This window comes from Pogonomyrmex barbatus, unplaced genomic scaffold (genome assembly GCF_055798465.1).
Source record: "Pogonomyrmex barbatus isolate J1 unplaced genomic scaffold, ASM5579846v1 scaffold2, whole genome shotgun sequence".
In the NCBI taxonomy this organism is placed as follows: domain Eukaryota; kingdom Metazoa; phylum Arthropoda; class Insecta; order Hymenoptera; family Formicidae; genus Pogonomyrmex; species Pogonomyrmex barbatus.
This window is the reverse complement of record NW_028297116.1, coordinates 19,292,796-19,310,323: the sequence shown is the minus strand read 5'-3', so window position 1 is coordinate 19,310,323 and position 17,528 is coordinate 19,292,796. Positions and strand designations below refer to the sequence as shown.

Sequence of the window (17,528 nt, the reverse complement as noted above, 5' to 3'; positions counted from 1 at the left end):
CTTAATTTTCGTGAAGTATAATGAGTTTTCGGCTTTGCTGCACTATTACTAATTTAGGCGAATAGCATAACGGAAATTTGACGAAGAAAAATGAGGAAACGCGGCGGATGGACGAAGGAATGCCTCATGTCCTTGTCGTCCAAGGCATCTACGAAGCAAGAGTCGGCCGAGCGGGCGAGTACGAGTCCTATTCCAATTCCAACAAGTTAATTGGAATTGTTTGCTGCAGACACTGCGAGCCGCTTGCCCTCGCGCCCTTCTGAATCCTATACCTCTAGCAGCGCTTTCCTTTGTCCTGCCCCCCCCGTCTCTAGCTGCTACTATCGTAGCTTCAGCATGAAACTCACACCGACGGAGCATCGTCGCGTTCATACAGTTTCTGACATCCTGAGAGGAATTAATTTCTATCACGATCTAGTACTCGGTAAAAGTCTCCCCTTAAAATACTTGCCGTCGTTCTTTCGAGCTAACCGAACAATCTTACTATCAGAAGAACATGCAATATCTTTACTGTTTTTGCGATTAAAACCCGATTTAATTAATTATAGTAACGTGAGAAGTTAAAGAATGTTGAAATTATTACTATGAAATTTTTATAAAAGACATGAGTATAAAAATAGTACAAGTGATATTCATATTCATTTTATATATTTATTGTAAATTTATTTCGATAATCACTGAGAATTAATACCGTTAATCTAAATAGATTAGTAATTAGAAAATATTAATTATATGTAATATTTTTTATAATCAAGAAATCGCACAAATAAATAAATAAATAAATAAATAAATCATTTTCTAATAATGAAAGAATGTTTATTAAAAATCATGATTATAGTAGATTTAATTCTTCTTTTTTTTTAAAAAAAAGACATCGTATTGATTTGCTAAAATTTTGTGATAAATTATTAGTTTATATTAAGTAAATAATGTGAATCGTTCAGTAATCATAATTTTATATATGCAAAAGAAGATAGCAATAAATTTTACATATTTTCGTTTTTATACTTTCTATTTTAAAATTTTGTTTGCTATATTTTTAAATATAAAATTAGAATAAAAAACAATACTAAAGAAACAATCGCTTTCCTTAAATGTTATAAAATATAACGTTAATAAAATGCGTATTTTGTTGTTTATTAATAAAAACAAGGATTTTTTAAAAAATCGCAATTGAACATCTCATCTCACAATAAATAGTAATATTAATTTCAATTTTGTTGCAAAAAATACAGGTAATATCTCATACCATTTATACATAATTACCATTTATACATAATTTATACATTAGTTATAGGATAATATATATAATGGAGTTGAATGGAACATTCGTAGTTCTATTTACATAAATTCCGACAACAACCGTACTCATTTTCACTCATATCTCAGCAACGGTGTGTGTGTGTGTGTGTGTGTGTGTGTGTGTGTGTGTGTGTGTGTGTGTGTGTGTGTGTGTATGCGTGCATGCGTGCATGCGTGCGTGCGTGCGTGCGTGCGTGCGTGCGTGTGTGTGTATGTGTGTGTGTGGAGGGGGGGTGTGTATTATATCTCATAAACATCTATGATTATCTTGTAATGGCTTCAACATTTTTATCTAGAAATGAGATAAAAATTTTATGCCATTGAAAAAAAAATCACAAAAATAATATTTCTGATAATATTGTTTACATAAATATATTGCTTTCTATAAATAAATTTCAACTGTTTTTAATCTTTAATGCAATTATATTGCTGTTATGTAAAAGCTGTTATGTAAAAGTTAGATAATATTAGTTTCATGTTTTGATTTGATTATATTAAAAAGCGCAAGAACTAAATTAACAATAAAAATTATTTGCCATCTGCTTTTTTAAAAAGTTAAAACATTATTCATGTATAAACGTTTCTATACAAGTAATTTTGTGAAGTAATTTTGATTTAGAAAATCTATTTGTAAATATACATACATACATATAAGATATATAAATTTTTTGTCTTATTAAATAAATTAATAATTAACATGTACGATTTGTATAGATAATATAACATATCACATATACATATATATTAATTAAAAAATTATTAAAGACAAATATGATTAAAGATGTTAAGTTAACAAAATATAAAAAATTCTTGTTTCGTTATTTATTTCATTATTTAGAAGTATATATGGAAGGGAAAGAAATAAAAATACATTATTATAATTTATTTATAAAATAACTTATTATTAATTAAGAAAAAAATAATTATTTAATTAATAATTTTTTACTGTTACATCAGCATAATCTGTTTATGTCTAATAAAATTGCAAGTTAATAACATATTGAAAAAAATTACAAATATCGATTTTAGTATTTAGATTTAAGGCCAATCATTCTTACGCTAATAGCTCCAAGTTCTTCAAGATATAATCCTTTTGCTTTGCTTTTTGTGATGAATTCCTTGTAGGTTGTATGAGCAATTAGATCATTGAGAATTTTTATCATTTCTTTAGACGTGATCTTTGTGATAAAAGTAACAAAAGTTCTGGAAATTTTCATCTTCTCTTTATAAAGATCATCAATCTTGTCCAATGGTAATACATTATAAAGATCTTTGATCATTTCAATCATTCCATCACCAACTTTTTGAGTCTTAATATAAAGTCTAAGATCTATTTTAGGTGGCACATATCCTTCCATGCCGATGGCATGATGCCAATACTGGATATATTCAATAATAGGAATTCCAATCTTTTCCAAATATATTACTAATGCTTGATGTTCCTTAAGAGCTTCGAAGGAACGCAGCATTTTATGAAATTCGTCTGTGAACATAAATAACAGAGCATTCTGTACTTTTTCGTCTTCATTTATATACTTGATTACTATATCGAGATATTTCTCCACTGGAATAAGTAAGGCAAAATCTAGAAACTCTTCCATTAACGTTTTAGATGGAAGGCTTGGTATATTGATTCCAAATAAAAGATACATTACATCTGATGCAAATTTCAAATTCACGAATCTGGCGTCGAGACGCTTTAGGATATATTCAACAGATTTAACTTTGCAAATTTTGTTAATGAGCTGTTGGAAATTGTCGGACTTAAGCTGGTTGATGAACTTAGCGAAAGCTGTAGAGGTTTTTAGTTTATCCACATATACGCTGAGGAAGGCTTCGTAATCGATGTGTTTGTTGATGTCTTTGAAGAATCCAGCGAGTCCACCGGTCCTTTTGTTTGCAGGAGAATCATAAGAGCTAGATACTTGTTCCTTGATATTATGGATTCTATTTATCAAAATCTTTGGGGGATAAATATGAATGCCTTCCTTTTGTAAATAGTTCAAAAGTTTGATCAATTCGGGAATGGCTTGTACATCCACCAGTAGATCTTTGATTATATTTGGATTATCTTGCAGATCTTGGAAAAGTTCTAATAGCTCATCATCGTGCATTATATAATCCACAACGACATCGATAATTTTTTCTACAGGAACTAAATCTAGAAGATCTTGAAAATCCTCATGAAGAGGACCTTCGCCGAAGTCCGGAAACTGATGAGCTTGTCCCAAGCCAATAATGGCCAAAACGGCAAACAGTCCTAATAGGAACTTCATCTGTAAATTAAAATTGCATGTATTACAATATGCTCCTTAACATATATTAATGTGATGTAATCCAAAGAATATTATATTTGAGAAATGTATCAGTGTTTTTATTATAATTTATTTATATGTATAAAGGATTTACAATTGTATATTAGTATAAGATAAATAATGAAAATAATAGTTATTATTACGTTAAGATTGCTTAATGTTATATAAAAGATTATTTTATATATAGATAAGTAAAGTAAGAAAATTTCGATTCCGAGAAATTTTTTAAATAAAATATTTCTAAATAAAATTTTATAGTAAAAATATATAATATGAAAAAATATACACGTTTCTTCTTTTTCTTGTTTTAAATTAACTTTATTTAAAGTAGATTATTAATTTAAATGTTACAATATGTAAAAAAATATGTAAAAAGATATACAAGAGAAACATTAAACTAAAATTGAAAATATAAAAATATATAATTGTATGTTAATTATTTATATTAAAAAAAAAAGAATTTATGTACTTAAAAAATTTTAACAACAAAAAAATACTGATTTTATATTAAATTATAAATAATTAGCAAATATGTAAAATAAAAGAAGTAATAATTTTATAATACATTTTTTTAAAGATTTCAATAATATAAGCAAAAAAACTTTACTTACCGTGGCAAGTGTGGATACGTATTGATAATTGTGAATAACAATCGAATATTTATATACTAAATTAATCTGTAACAAGGATTAAAAAATTAGATAAGAGCCTGCGATTTCAGATTGAGATATTGATACATGCGAAAATCTAAGAATAATTTGATAAGCTTTTTACCCGTAATAAATATAAACTTATATAATCTATTTTATACCTTATTCTATATAAGAATATAACAGAATTCTTTATTTCTTATTACATATTATAATAAACATTTAAACAATTTATATTTGCCTTTATTTAATTTATTAAATTTAATAGTATATGATTTGCATATTTTTATATAAATAATTGATTTTGTTTAAAAGATAATTTAGTTATAACAGTTGTATTTATATCGTTTTATAATTTTTTCTTCATTATTCATAATTATCTATCTTTTATGATATTGCAATTTTTAATGAGTTGTGTTATCTCTTTAATTTGTATATTATCTTATTATATGATAGTTGACAAATTGTTATAAATTGAATTCGCTAATCTGTATTTAAATCACAGATTATGTCTTTTTTCTTTATAAAAGAGACATAATTTGTGGTTTAGATATAGATACGTTTATTTATTACAATATATTTTTCATTTTACTTATATATTTTTTATTTTCATCATATAATTTATTAAGAGGTATTCATAATCAAATCTTCTTTCCGGAACTGTTGATATTAATCAAGCTGTGATTCACATCAATTTATCGGAACATATACTTCAAACAATTCTATTAAAAGCCATTATTATTGATAAGAACTTTTTTATTTTTTGCTAAATAAGAATTGTTCAAAGTAATATATAAAAACAATTTATTTCTTGGAATTTTATTAATTTGTAAATTTATATATAGTAACATGGCAATCATTAAAAATAACGAGAACAAAGTATAATCCTATCAAAAATATTAGTTTGACTTATAATAAAAATATTAAAAACATAGCATACCTTGTTTATAATACTACAATTCTTTGTGTTAATAAAAGATATAGAATTCTATATTGGAAAAAATATTTAATATTACATATATAAAAACATTAATTGTAGAAAACATTAATTACTAAAATAATAAAATAGAGAAGTTTTGATAACGGATATTGACCTTATTTTTTTAAATAACAACGGTGTTTTTTTTTAAATAAAATTTATAATTTAGCAAAATCAAATAAAAAAATAATATTAAACTAAGTAATAAATTTTTTCATAAAAGTAGACGTATGTAAAGGTACATTAAAAAAATAAAATACATTCAATTTATACATGTGGAAATTATTAATAAAATTGCTTTAATATTTTCTGTAAATAAAACTTAATGAAATATCTTGTTTTTTTTAAATAGAAGACATGTAGGAAAATAAACAATATGATATTTCATTAGGCTTGTTCATTATTTATCAAGAAATCTACATTTTTCCAACATCAAATCTTATCTGGCTCTCTATTAACTGATTTGTCTAACAAGATAAACTTTGGATATATAAATCTATCACAATTTCATAAATCATCATTATTGTGCTCATCCACAACTGTCACGGTGAGTAAAAGAAGCCATTTTTTTTAAACAAATAAGATCCGTATATGTATATATCCGTATATGTATATATATATATATATATATATATATATATATATATATATATATACATAAAAAGTGCGTTAAATAAAATTGTAATTTCTAAAAAAAAGGAAAAAAAGTAAGCAATTTATATATATATATATATATATATAATTAAAAAATTTTACATAATAACTGTTACTTTTTGTCACATTCAATTTGCATTAATATCGTTATGAATATTTTGTATTAAATAATTATAATTAAGATTAATATAAAATCATTATCATTAATTGTTTAAAGAATAATTTTTTATTACATTTTACTTATATACATTTTACTTATATATATATATTACTTATATATATAAAACATATATATTTTGTAATTATTATTAATAAATTTGTACACATAATATTAATTTCTTATATGCAAATATATTATATTTATAGATGAAGTTTATGTCAGTGCTGTTTGCCATTGTGGCCATTATTGGTTTGGGACAAACTCGCCAGCTCCCAAATTTCGGCAGTGGTTCTGTTTACGATGAACAGACGTTGCTAGAAGACGAACTAATAGATTTTATGAAATTTATACCGGTAGAGAAATGGACTGAAGTGATGACGAAATACATAAACGAAGATGTAAAAGTACAAAGCGCTCTGCTATATTTGTTTGATGTTGAATTCCATGATTTGCTGCGTTCCATCGAAGCTCTTAAGGAATATGACGCTCTAGTAAAGTATCTGCAGAATACAGGGTTGGATGTTATCAATTATATTAAAATATTTCACAAAACAATTGGTATGGAAGATTATGTACCACCTCCTAAAGTAGAAAACATTTTTGAATCTCAAATTGGAATACAAAAGGTCGGTGATGGAATGGCAGGAATGATCAAAGATCTTTATGATCTGTTACCTATTGATAAAATTGATGCTCTTTACAAACAAAAGTTGGAAAATTCCAAGGTGTTTGCCGACTTTATTGCAGCGCTAAAGTCTCCAAAACTACAAGAAATAGTAACTAATTTGTATGGAAATCAAACTTTCAAGGATTTCGTCATGAAATGCAGAGAAAAAGGATTGGAATTCCAGGAATTGACAAAACTTGTGGCTAGAATATTTGGTATTCAATTCCCATACTAAAATTGACATGTGACATTTTAAACATATACTCTTAATATTTTTTTTTCTTTTATATTATTACATACATGCTGACCTATAATAACAAGAAAAATGGAATTTTTATGTTAAATAAATATTTCTTTCAAAAATTATAAATTATAATTTCATTGTCTTATAATGAGCAGTTATTTTATTTTGTGTAATTTGAATATCAAAGTAAAGGGCTAGATTTGTATTAAATATTAATATAAATAAATATTATTTGCATTTCAATCAATCTTATTAATTTATAGACTCTCCATAATTCTATTTCTAATCTAAGACAATTAGTTTTTTTAACTTTTTGAGGACGAGGGGTTGCTGAAAAAATAAATTATGAGAAAAGTAGTGTTTAAAGATAATTTTTCGCCGAATCCGAATTTGACTTTAGCATTCCGTAAGATGGCGGATTCAATATCCATCCAATCGTAAAAGTGGTCGAAAATACAAATATCATTCAATATCCATGAAACTTATATTATAGAAATATTCGATGCTCTTTTTAATTCTGAAGACAAAAATTTTAAATTCAAGATGGCGGATCCAATATATCCAACGTTGAAGAGGTTAAAAATTCAAATATTGCTTGAAACCATATTGAAATTCATATTGCAGAGGTTTTGATGCTTTTTTTGCACCTCAATACCACAAAAACTTTTGTTACTGACAGTTTGGAATAAAGAATATTCACATCTTATTGACATAGTATGCAATAAAAAATATCCACAATATATTTACAGTAAAACTGGAAATTCTTGAGTCATGCTTCTTGCTTCATCAACGCAACATTAATCAAACTTCAAATTTTTTAATTTAAATTCGAAAAGAGCACCATCAAAACTCTTATAATATAAATTTCATAGATTTTGAACAATATTTGCATTTTTTTGACCATTTGGACGACGGCCATATTAGATCCGCCATCTTAAATTTTGAATTTTTGACTTTATCAAAAAGAACATCATCAAAAATTCTTGTATACCAAGAATAAATAGAGCCATAAAAATAAAGTATATGTATGAGTTATACAATAGTTTATGAAATAAGAACGCAGAGCATGTATATGTATATATGTTTCGTTAAAAAGTTAATTATTTTGTTTTGCATATATTTTTATTAAAATTAATGTTACAATTTACTGATACAGCATATGAAAGCGTTTATATTTTTTGTACGTAAATCGATTATGTGCAATAATTATGTAATGTTTAAAGATATTTATTTCAATTCTTTTAAACACATTGTAGTAATATTTAATTAAAAAATTTAAATATAAAATAAATTGTTTGATAAAAAGAGAGAAAATAAATATATTTTAGTAGAATATGTTTCAACACGGGAAATAAATTCCTGTAATGACAAATGAAATATAATATTAAAATACTTTTTTATATATTCTTAAAATTAATAAAGTAAAAGCATAAATAATTAAATTTTAAAATTTCATCATATAACTTCAAATACTTGTAATATATGATATAAGATATCAATTCAATTAAATTTAAAGTAATATTTAAATATTCATTTTAATATAATATAGAAAAAGATTATTGGTAATAAGAGAAAAGTACAGCATCATATGCATAAGAACAAAGTTTCTTATTTATTATTTTGCACAAGTGAAGTATACAATAATGGCCAAATAATTCATAATATCTTTCGAAATTTTTAAATTCTATTGATATATTTAACAACAGAGAAATATCCTTTTTACCGCATCGACTTAGCTACTTTTGTTTGATAACGATGACATCTATTTAATATTCATAAATAGTATAAGAAGGAAAATCGAAGCCAAGGATAGTCTTCAGTATTTCTCTGACAAGATTAAGATCAATCTTTGCAGTAGTCTCTGCGTGTTTCAAGAGCTCCTGGAATTTGGGCTGGGCATGAACCTTTTCGACGAGGGTCTTGAAATTCTGGGATCTCAGTTGTGTCATGAAATTTTTGAACACTTCGGAACTTTGCATCTTTTGATTGTAGAGATTATCAAGTTGATTCTTGTATGGGCGTATGGCAGCTTTGAGATCATCAACGCATCCGCGGAGTCCACCAGTGATTTGTTTATTAACATCAAAAGTGGCTTGAGCGAGTCCAAGCCAATTGTGTACTATTTCTTGTAACTTATGAACATCAATACCAGCTTTATACATATATTCCGTCAATTCTATGAATTCAGGCATTTCTTCAACATTTTTCACCAACTGTTTGACGTCGTCGGCCTTAAAGTATTGGATCATAGCCTTAAATTCCGAATCCTGGGCCGCGTATTGGTCGATGATTGAAGCTATTTCTTGCTGAGGTAGAATGTTCAAGAAATCCTGAAGCTCCTTTGCAAGCTCACCATGGCCAATATTGGGGATTGTCCATGCGCTGGACATGGCCACGAAGGCCAGTAGTGCCAATGCAAATTTCATCTGCAACAACAAATTTTACTTTTAGATTCTTTTTTTACAACTAAGGAGAAACGTTTTATATATAATAAAATATAATTATATTTTATTAAAGAAAATTTAAAAGATTAAATAATACATGAAATTAATTTTAATATCTTTGATTTAGTATATTAATAAAAGTATTAATAAATATTAATAAAAATAAACTTTTAACATTATTTTATAGCATAATATTTTATAGCATAATACTTTTGAAAAATATTGATTAGTCATTCTTAACGTAATATTATATAAATCCTTATAAAAATTGCAGATATTTAATTTTATTCTATATTAGTAACTACACAAACATCATACTAGATTAATATATTTAAAATGTGAATAATTTATTACATATTTATTAATTAATCATATAAAAGTTATTTTAAAAATTCGTTTTATCTTTGATGATATCTGGATAAATAAATTTATTAATTATATGAAATAAAAAATCTTTTGCAAAAAAGTAAGAAAGTTTTATGTGCTACTATTAAAAAATTAAAAAATTAAAGATGAATTTTTTATTATATTTAATGCTTGATTATATATAATTTATATATAATTTTTAATTAAAATTTGAGAATCCTTTACAATTTTTTAAAAGGTTTAATTATTAATAATATTGTTTTTACTCACCTTAGAAGTATTGCTATTGTAATACTTTCACTTGTGATCCAGGAAAGTGTGCTTTGTGATTTCTGCCGCTGGTTTATATACGAATTTTACTCTTGTTCGTTTGATTCAATGATAAGATTATGCAGATAATATGAATACGCGATATGAAAAATTAAGATATTTTAAATTTACATCCTTTCAACTATAGAAAAAATATAAATTATGCATCTTTAGTATTTACGTAGTTAAGAATCGGTTATAATTACATGTGCAAGAATGTTGCAAAATAATTATTATATAAACAATAATAAAAATATTCAGTGATCTGGCACAATGTAACAGGAAATTGTAATTGATGTTCTGTTTTTAATCATTGGCACATTTAATCATTGGCAAATTATAGTTTAATATATTACATACTTTAATGTAATTATAATTTTATTAATTTGCAAAATATATTCTGTATTTCACATCTTTTAATTTTATATAATAAAATATGAGAAAAAATTAATATTTTAAAAAAACATAGGTAATAAGAATCAAATATTAATTTTAGACATATAAGATGCTTACTACGTACTACGTTATTATATTGTATAATGTTTAATAACAGGATAATTTATTTAGATTATGACAAATACAAATTATATAAGGAATACATATATAATTATATAAAATTATTTTTTGCTATTTGTTAGAAAAAGTTATTTAGAGAAAAAAATGTATTATGTCAACATCTTTTTATTAATAGAACAAAACATAAAATTTGAAATATTATATTTTACGTTTCTTTGTGACATTAAATTCAAACATCTTCAAATTCAACAATCTTTATTATATTAAAATATTATATTATAGAGATTATATTATATTATTCTTTATTATATATTAAGATTATCAAAAGAAATATAAATTAAATCAACTGTAATCTTACTTTTAAAATTCAATTGATAAGAGGTAAGTTATCGAAAATAATTGACATTTTCGTTGTTTATTATCCATTGCATATTATATAGTAAATCTTTTTTATCGCGTAAATGCATGATAAAAGTTTCCAATGCGTCATATCGTCATTAAAATAGAAATCCCCTATAATTAATATAAAATAAGTCTCTGATGAAATATCAAATTACATTTTATGAAATAATTTTTTCAAAAAATATTTCATAAAACATTATTTAATTTTATAGTGATGCCAAAATTAAAATACGTTTTCTGAAAAATATTTGTCAGATCCTTAAAACAAATTGTAAAAAAGATAAAAAGGACGTTTTATATAAAAAGTTACATAGAATCTGAAATATTTGGGAAATTGCTTTTAATTTGTTTAATTTTGTTTATATACACAAATAAGATTTATTCTTTAATGTCTAAATTTATTGAGAGTTGATTCAAATAATTCTGAATCATATTTATATATAATCCCAAAACGTTTTTTAATGTATTAAAATATAACTTTTCTTTTTCATAACAATCATTTTAAGAGATTGATTGACTCTGTCAATGATTTGTTCAATGCTGCAAAAGCTTGAGCATTATTGTTGCGTTTTTTGTATGTTCAAAATTGTTCAAGTTATAAGAGAAAACAAATTATGCGCCGTGTGCTACGAATGACTTTGGACGCTTGCACCTATTGATTATAGAAAAATGATATTAGCGCAGATGTGGCACTAACATAAAAAAAGATTAAAAAGTGCTACAATTAATATTCGACTTTTTATATTAGAAGTAAAAAGAATATCTTTATTTGTGAATTAGTTACGTTTAGACAAAGTCAAAACAGTAGAGACAACTTTAAAATGAAAAGGAAGAAGGTAGGGACCAATGGTGCTTATATAATTAAAATTGTTACAATTTAATAAGCCTCGGAACTCACTATTGACGCGTCGTAATGAGAAGGCGTGAGAAGAATAAGTGAGATAGAATGAAATAAAGGAGACAGAGTCTAGAGGAAGAATAAGGGGAAATCGGACGCTTAAACGACTGTCTTTGAGGGTTGCGGACAAAGAGGCCGTGCAGAGGTGAAAAAAGGAAAGGAAAGTGACAAAGGGGAAGAAACGCAAAAGCGTAGAGAAGAAATCGTCTTCGCGATCTCTTAACTTTTCCACTCAATATGAGGAGTTCGAACTATATCTCTTTTTTTGCAATATAGCTTATTTTATAATGTAGTTTTACAAAAGATTTAACACAATAGATAAATTCTTTCTGTTTTCTTTTTTTTTCTATTTCTTTCCTTCCTCATATATAAAGCAATACATAAGGCATACATAAAGCAAGTTTGTGTTAGTGATAAAATGGCAATAAACGAGAATGATATTTATTTAAAATAATTTTTTTACTAATACTTGAAATAATCTAATATAAAAACTTTATGAATATATTTTTATTTTTTTTTTATAGTCGAAGTATAATATAATCGTTGGTTTAAAAACAAATTATGTAAAACATTTTAATGGAATAATTTATAAGAGAATATATAAATTCTTTTTCTATTTTTCTATTTCTATTTTTATTCAATTCTAATATTTTTATATTAAAAATATTTAAATTTTTGTCGATGTTCTTTTAATTGCAAAAAATTAATAATAATTAATTACTTTATAATGTTTTATAATAAATCAGTTTTGCTCCGTAAAGATAACTTAATTAATTAAATAAATTTAATTTTCCTTAATTTCTGTTCTTTTTTTTAAAAACGGAATTTAGAAATCTTTTGTATCGCTATGTTTAATTGGCAATGGCGGTAACATCGGCTTCATAATTGTACTTTGGAGGATCTCCGTTTCCTTCGAAGTTCCACCTGCACAACGGCGAATCATATCAAATTATTTTCTCCTGCTGGCCAGAAAACTTTTGCCCGATATTATGGCGGCATGTGGCGGTAACAGCCTGCTGTGCCGGTTCTATCGTTACCGACGTAACGGCCTCGAGGATTTTCACAGTAAAACAAGAAGAACCAACTAAGAAAATGTGTTCGGAATTGCATTAAGGCAGCTTTTGCCGTCAGGCAGAATAATCCCTGCGAGTAATCCCTGCTTCGATCGTTGTTTTACCGGTACGCAATAATAGATGCGAAACGCGTGTATAAAGATGTATTTAGAATCTTGATGCAGAATTGCAAGATGGTACAAAAATGTTATATTAATTATAGTAGTTTATAGTATCGGCTATCTTCACCTTCACTTAATTAAGCATTCACGAATATCCATAATATTTGAAGTAAAAAGAAATTTTGCATAAAGTTTCACATATTATGTAATTTCTCAATAATTAATATTCATTTTTAAAATTTTGTTAATATTTATTATAAAAAATTTAATTGATATAATTCAACTGCATTAATTTTACTTAAGAATAATTTAATTAATTATGTACATATTGCGATATAATCTTTTATTAATAATTAAAGCTATACTTATCGCTGATGATAAAAATCATTGTTCCTAGGCACAAACCAACCATCTGTGCCATGTGCAATCACTGAGCATAAAAACAAATATGACAGGTGATAGTATCTCAAGTGTTGATTTGATTGATAAACATTATACATTATTTTTATGATTGAGTTACTATTGAGTTTTATTAATATTTTATTTGATTATATAATTATTTATATATAAATGCAATATTCATTTCTATAATATAAAAAATAATTTTTAAGACAACATTATTTATTCTTTGCAGTTATTATCATTTTTATATTTATTATTTCTATTTCTATTAATGCGGATTTCATTTATTTAAAATTATAATTAATAAAATTATATTTAATAGTTATATTTTTATCATATAAGTAACAAAATTAGCAACAATATTATCTTAAAAGCCAATGTTCAATACTTATTAATTATATTTATCAAATATTATCTCTTTGTAGTCAATCAGAGATTTATATCTTTGTGAATCATTAATTGATAACTTAAGACACTTAAGAAAACAGGGGCAAATTTCAATATTTCAAGATATCAGTTTTTCCTATATGCATCAATATGAAATCAGATAAAGCAAAGTCCAGTGAGTATCGTTCGTGTTCGTGTGTTCATTATCAAAGACATATCTTTTGGGTTTTCCATCGCAAAGAGCTTCTTTGATGTTGAGGCGCGAGCGATCGATTCCCAAAACGAATAGGAATGAGTGCCAATAAAGGCGTGGGGCGAGGGTGTCAAGCGAAAAAATTTGTGTTTTACGACACGTTATTCGACGGCGATGCCGGGTATTGGTGACCGACTAAACTCGGCCAATCGGAAGTCTCTCGTGTTTGATGACAGAAAAAAGCTCGGGTGGACCGAGCGCAGGGAGCAAAGCGTTCTTTTACTCCCTTTAGTGTTACGTTCGTGTTACGTTGCTTGCCTTTCAGGAAGGCTCGTGGACAAAGAAAGACTCCAGGACGATTCTATGGTGCCGGAGAAGCGGAGAGGTTGCCCGCTCTAGAAAGTGGCAGAAAAGGTGGCCGTAACAAATCCTCCGCAAGTAATCGAGGTCGTGCCTCGGCAAGGTTTTACTCTCGAACACTTAACTCTATTGCGATTGGATTCTCTGGCTGCTTGTAGCGTGAACTTCACTGCGTCCCGCCCGTTTCGTTTTCTCGCTACTCTGCCGCTTTCACCCCGTAGCCGCGCTCGCCGTCTCCTTTGTCTCTTTCTGTACCGCTCCTCGACCACCTATACCGCGGAACACCTCGGTGGTTTCTTACACGTGGAAACCTTATTACAGGCGACACGATAAAATACCCCTGAGACGAAGGAGACCGTTGCTCGAGTGCCGGCACCACTATGAACTCTGACAGGGCGCAATGGGTAGAGACGATACAACGAGGATTGTACCCCGAGTGGTAATGGGAACTTTTAAAGATTGCACGTGAGGAAGATATATTCGGGAATGCGGGAGAAAAAAGGAATTTGTGGGAAAGTATTGTATAAGGCAGTGAGATATTGCCACCAACTATCAGTATTTTTTGGAATATTTTTCGAATATATGACAATTTTAATATTAACATGTTTGTAAGATAAGGAGATGATATATTATCATAGAGATCATAATAAAATATAAATAACTTCATTTAAAATTTAAGATTTTTTAAATTTTATTTGTAACAATCATATAAAATTAAATTGTAAAAATCTTTAAACTGCTATAATATTATAAATGAAACAATTAGAACTTTTGATTATACAATATTTCAAATAGATATAGTTATTTTAAAATAAATATAATGGAAAATATTTATCTAGTTGTTAAATCTTTAGAAAATAACAATTATATTGATAATGATTTTATTACGGAAACGTAATAGAATATAACTTATTTCATTTACAAAATAGTATGGTAACGGAATTCTTAGTGGTCAGTTTAAGTGACTTTAGCACTGTAAAGACACAGAGTTCAAGGAGAAGAGCGATAAAGAATCGTAGGGGTTAGCAACCCCGGTGGACGCGCACGAATTCGCTTGTATTTCAATGTCGGAACATCCGGCCGGGACGACGAGTGATGTGGTCTGCTACCCTCGTATATCCGGCCGTCGCCAAACACTGTGTGCGTTCGCCCTACCGTATGTTTGCGCGGGTTCAACTTTCCTCAGCGCCACGGGCCTGACTGTCACGAGGTGACCGCCTAACGCACGACCCTTCAACCCCTGACGCGCAAACCGCGTCATTGCGGGTTACATAGTAATACACCTGCATGTGCACGAAAAATGCTGTGCGAGCGAGGAGAAAGCGAGGAGGAAACGTAAAGCCGCTAGGTAAAGTTTGTTGACAACGTCTTTGCCGTGTGGCTTTATGAGCTAGCCCTTTTACAAATAGATTTAAAGCTTCAGAATGGGAACACACATGACGGAAATAGATTACCCGGAGAACTGTATCATTGCACGTCCGTCATAAAAATTAAATGTGAAAATTAGATAATTTTATCAAATATGGCATTTACATAAATACTACATTAATTTTTTAAACAAAAAATGAATAAAATTGTATTTTAAATTTCAAGAAATGATAAATTTAGCTCTTTAAATTTAATATTTCGAAATCGGTTATTAAATTACGAGATCAAAATTATTTATTTTTTGTAATTAGATAAGAAAGTAACAATATGATATAAACTAGAACGCACCAACATTAATATTTAATTATTTACTTTGTTTTCATTATTATTTCGTCATATCAAACATAAAATATATAATAAAGTATATATATATATATATATATATACGTTAGTTATATATGTATACTTGAGCTAATATTATAATACTGTACATGACAGCGCTAAATCTCATGAAATATTATTTCAGGAAATTCAGTTTAATAACAACTTTGAGTGACAATTAATAATACGTGTTATTATTGAAAATTGTAACAGTGTACATGATTATGCAGGTAAATTGTTCAATCATTCGTTTACATTAATTGGATACTCGACATGTTAGAATATCTGTTAACATCTCTCCAAACAAATGTATTGCTAAAATTATATATTTTACATTTTTAAATAATTATATATGTATTTGGTTTATATTTTTACGTAAGTTATCTAACAGAACATCGTGGCGAATTTTTGTTCAATAGAATAGTGACATGAATTATATAATATAATTCGAGAGATTTTACATTACGTAGATTTTACATAATTACTTTGCTTTAAACCAGAACTTTACATTCTTTTACTTTATACATTCTTTTTGCTATTTTACATATTCTTTTTATTACACAAAACTTTTACATTACATCTATAAATTTAATGGAAATAAAAATTATATATTTTCTCTATTTCTCTTAATAAGAAAAGATGATTCAATTATATAGTATTATATATGGTAGTTTATTTTGGAAAAACAAGATCGCGTTTAGCAGGTAAAGACTAATTCTTTATACACAATCCGTTTGTGTCTAACTATTGTGCATAAGATGCAAGTAGAACATTAGGAAAGGTGATAATATCATAATATCCGGTGTTAAGGCTAGATTATCGATGTGCCTTTGCGTCATCTATGTGTAACTACGTGGAGCCTCGATAACGAGCAAACTTTTGGCTCCGGCTACTCGAGCAAAGTAATTATGCTCGTATTCCTCGTCGAGTTACATTAATTAACGTCGACTGCAGTGCGAGACTGTGACTCGCAAAGTAGAAGCATCCTTGAGAAGAACTTTGTAAAGTTACCATGTAACATGCATGTTTATACTTATCAATAAGATAGAACACACGTACTCATGATAACATTGATAGTAAATTGTTTGTAATAATAAGTTGTTATCAGTTATAATTATTATTTATAATAACAATTAATTTGTAATATCTTATATATAAAAAGTTTTATTAAATTAATTTTACTTTATTATATGATTTTCCAATTCTAAAGTAATATATGTTTGCGGAAGATAAAGGACTAGAAAAATTACCGCATGTGCACACATTAGATATTATATATATATTGACATATATGCCCGAGGAAAGAAGCCAAGGAAAAAAAATAGATAGATAGAGAAAATGAGATATCAATTTAATA

At 27.0% G+C, this 17,528-nt stretch overlaps 3 protein-coding genes across 3 annotated transcripts; 1 reads left to right on the top strand and 2 right to left on the bottom strand.

Annotated features, from left to right (window-relative positions):
- Window positions 1-2,183: 2,183 nt before the first annotated feature.
- LOC148936742 (uncharacterized) lies at window positions 2,184-4,248 on the bottom strand. The gene is made up of 2 exons (XM_089076506.1): window positions 4,229-4,248; window positions 2,184-3,578 (listed from the first exon to the last, which is right to left on the bottom strand). The coding sequence occupies exon 2, from the start codon at window positions 3,576-3,578 to the stop codon at window positions 2,328-2,330; it is 1,251 nt and encodes a 416-aa protein (XP_088932632.1). The 5' UTR covers window positions 4,229-4,248; the 3' UTR covers window positions 2,184-2,327.
- A 1,466-nt stretch (window positions 4,249-5,714) lies between these two features.
- Window positions 5,715-7,214, top strand: LOC105422264 (protein G12-like). Its single transcript, XM_011631571.2, has 2 exons — window positions 5,715-5,793; window positions 6,267-7,214. Exon 2 carries the CDS (start codon window positions 6,267-6,269, stop codon window positions 6,960-6,962), a length of 696 nt encoding a protein of 231 aa, XP_011629873.2. The 5' UTR covers window positions 5,715-5,793; the 3' UTR covers window positions 6,963-7,214.
- Window positions 7,215-8,560: 1,346 nt separating this feature from the next.
- LOC105422274 (protein G12-like) lies at window positions 8,561-10,149 on the bottom strand. Its single transcript, XM_011631583.2, has 2 exons — window positions 10,052-10,149; window positions 8,561-9,397 (listed from the first exon to the last, which is right to left on the bottom strand). Exon 2 carries the CDS (start codon window positions 9,395-9,397, stop codon window positions 8,738-8,740), a length of 660 nt encoding a protein of 219 aa, XP_011629885.2. The 5' UTR covers window positions 10,052-10,149; the 3' UTR covers window positions 8,561-8,737.
- Window positions 10,150-17,528: the final 7,379 nt, after the last annotated feature.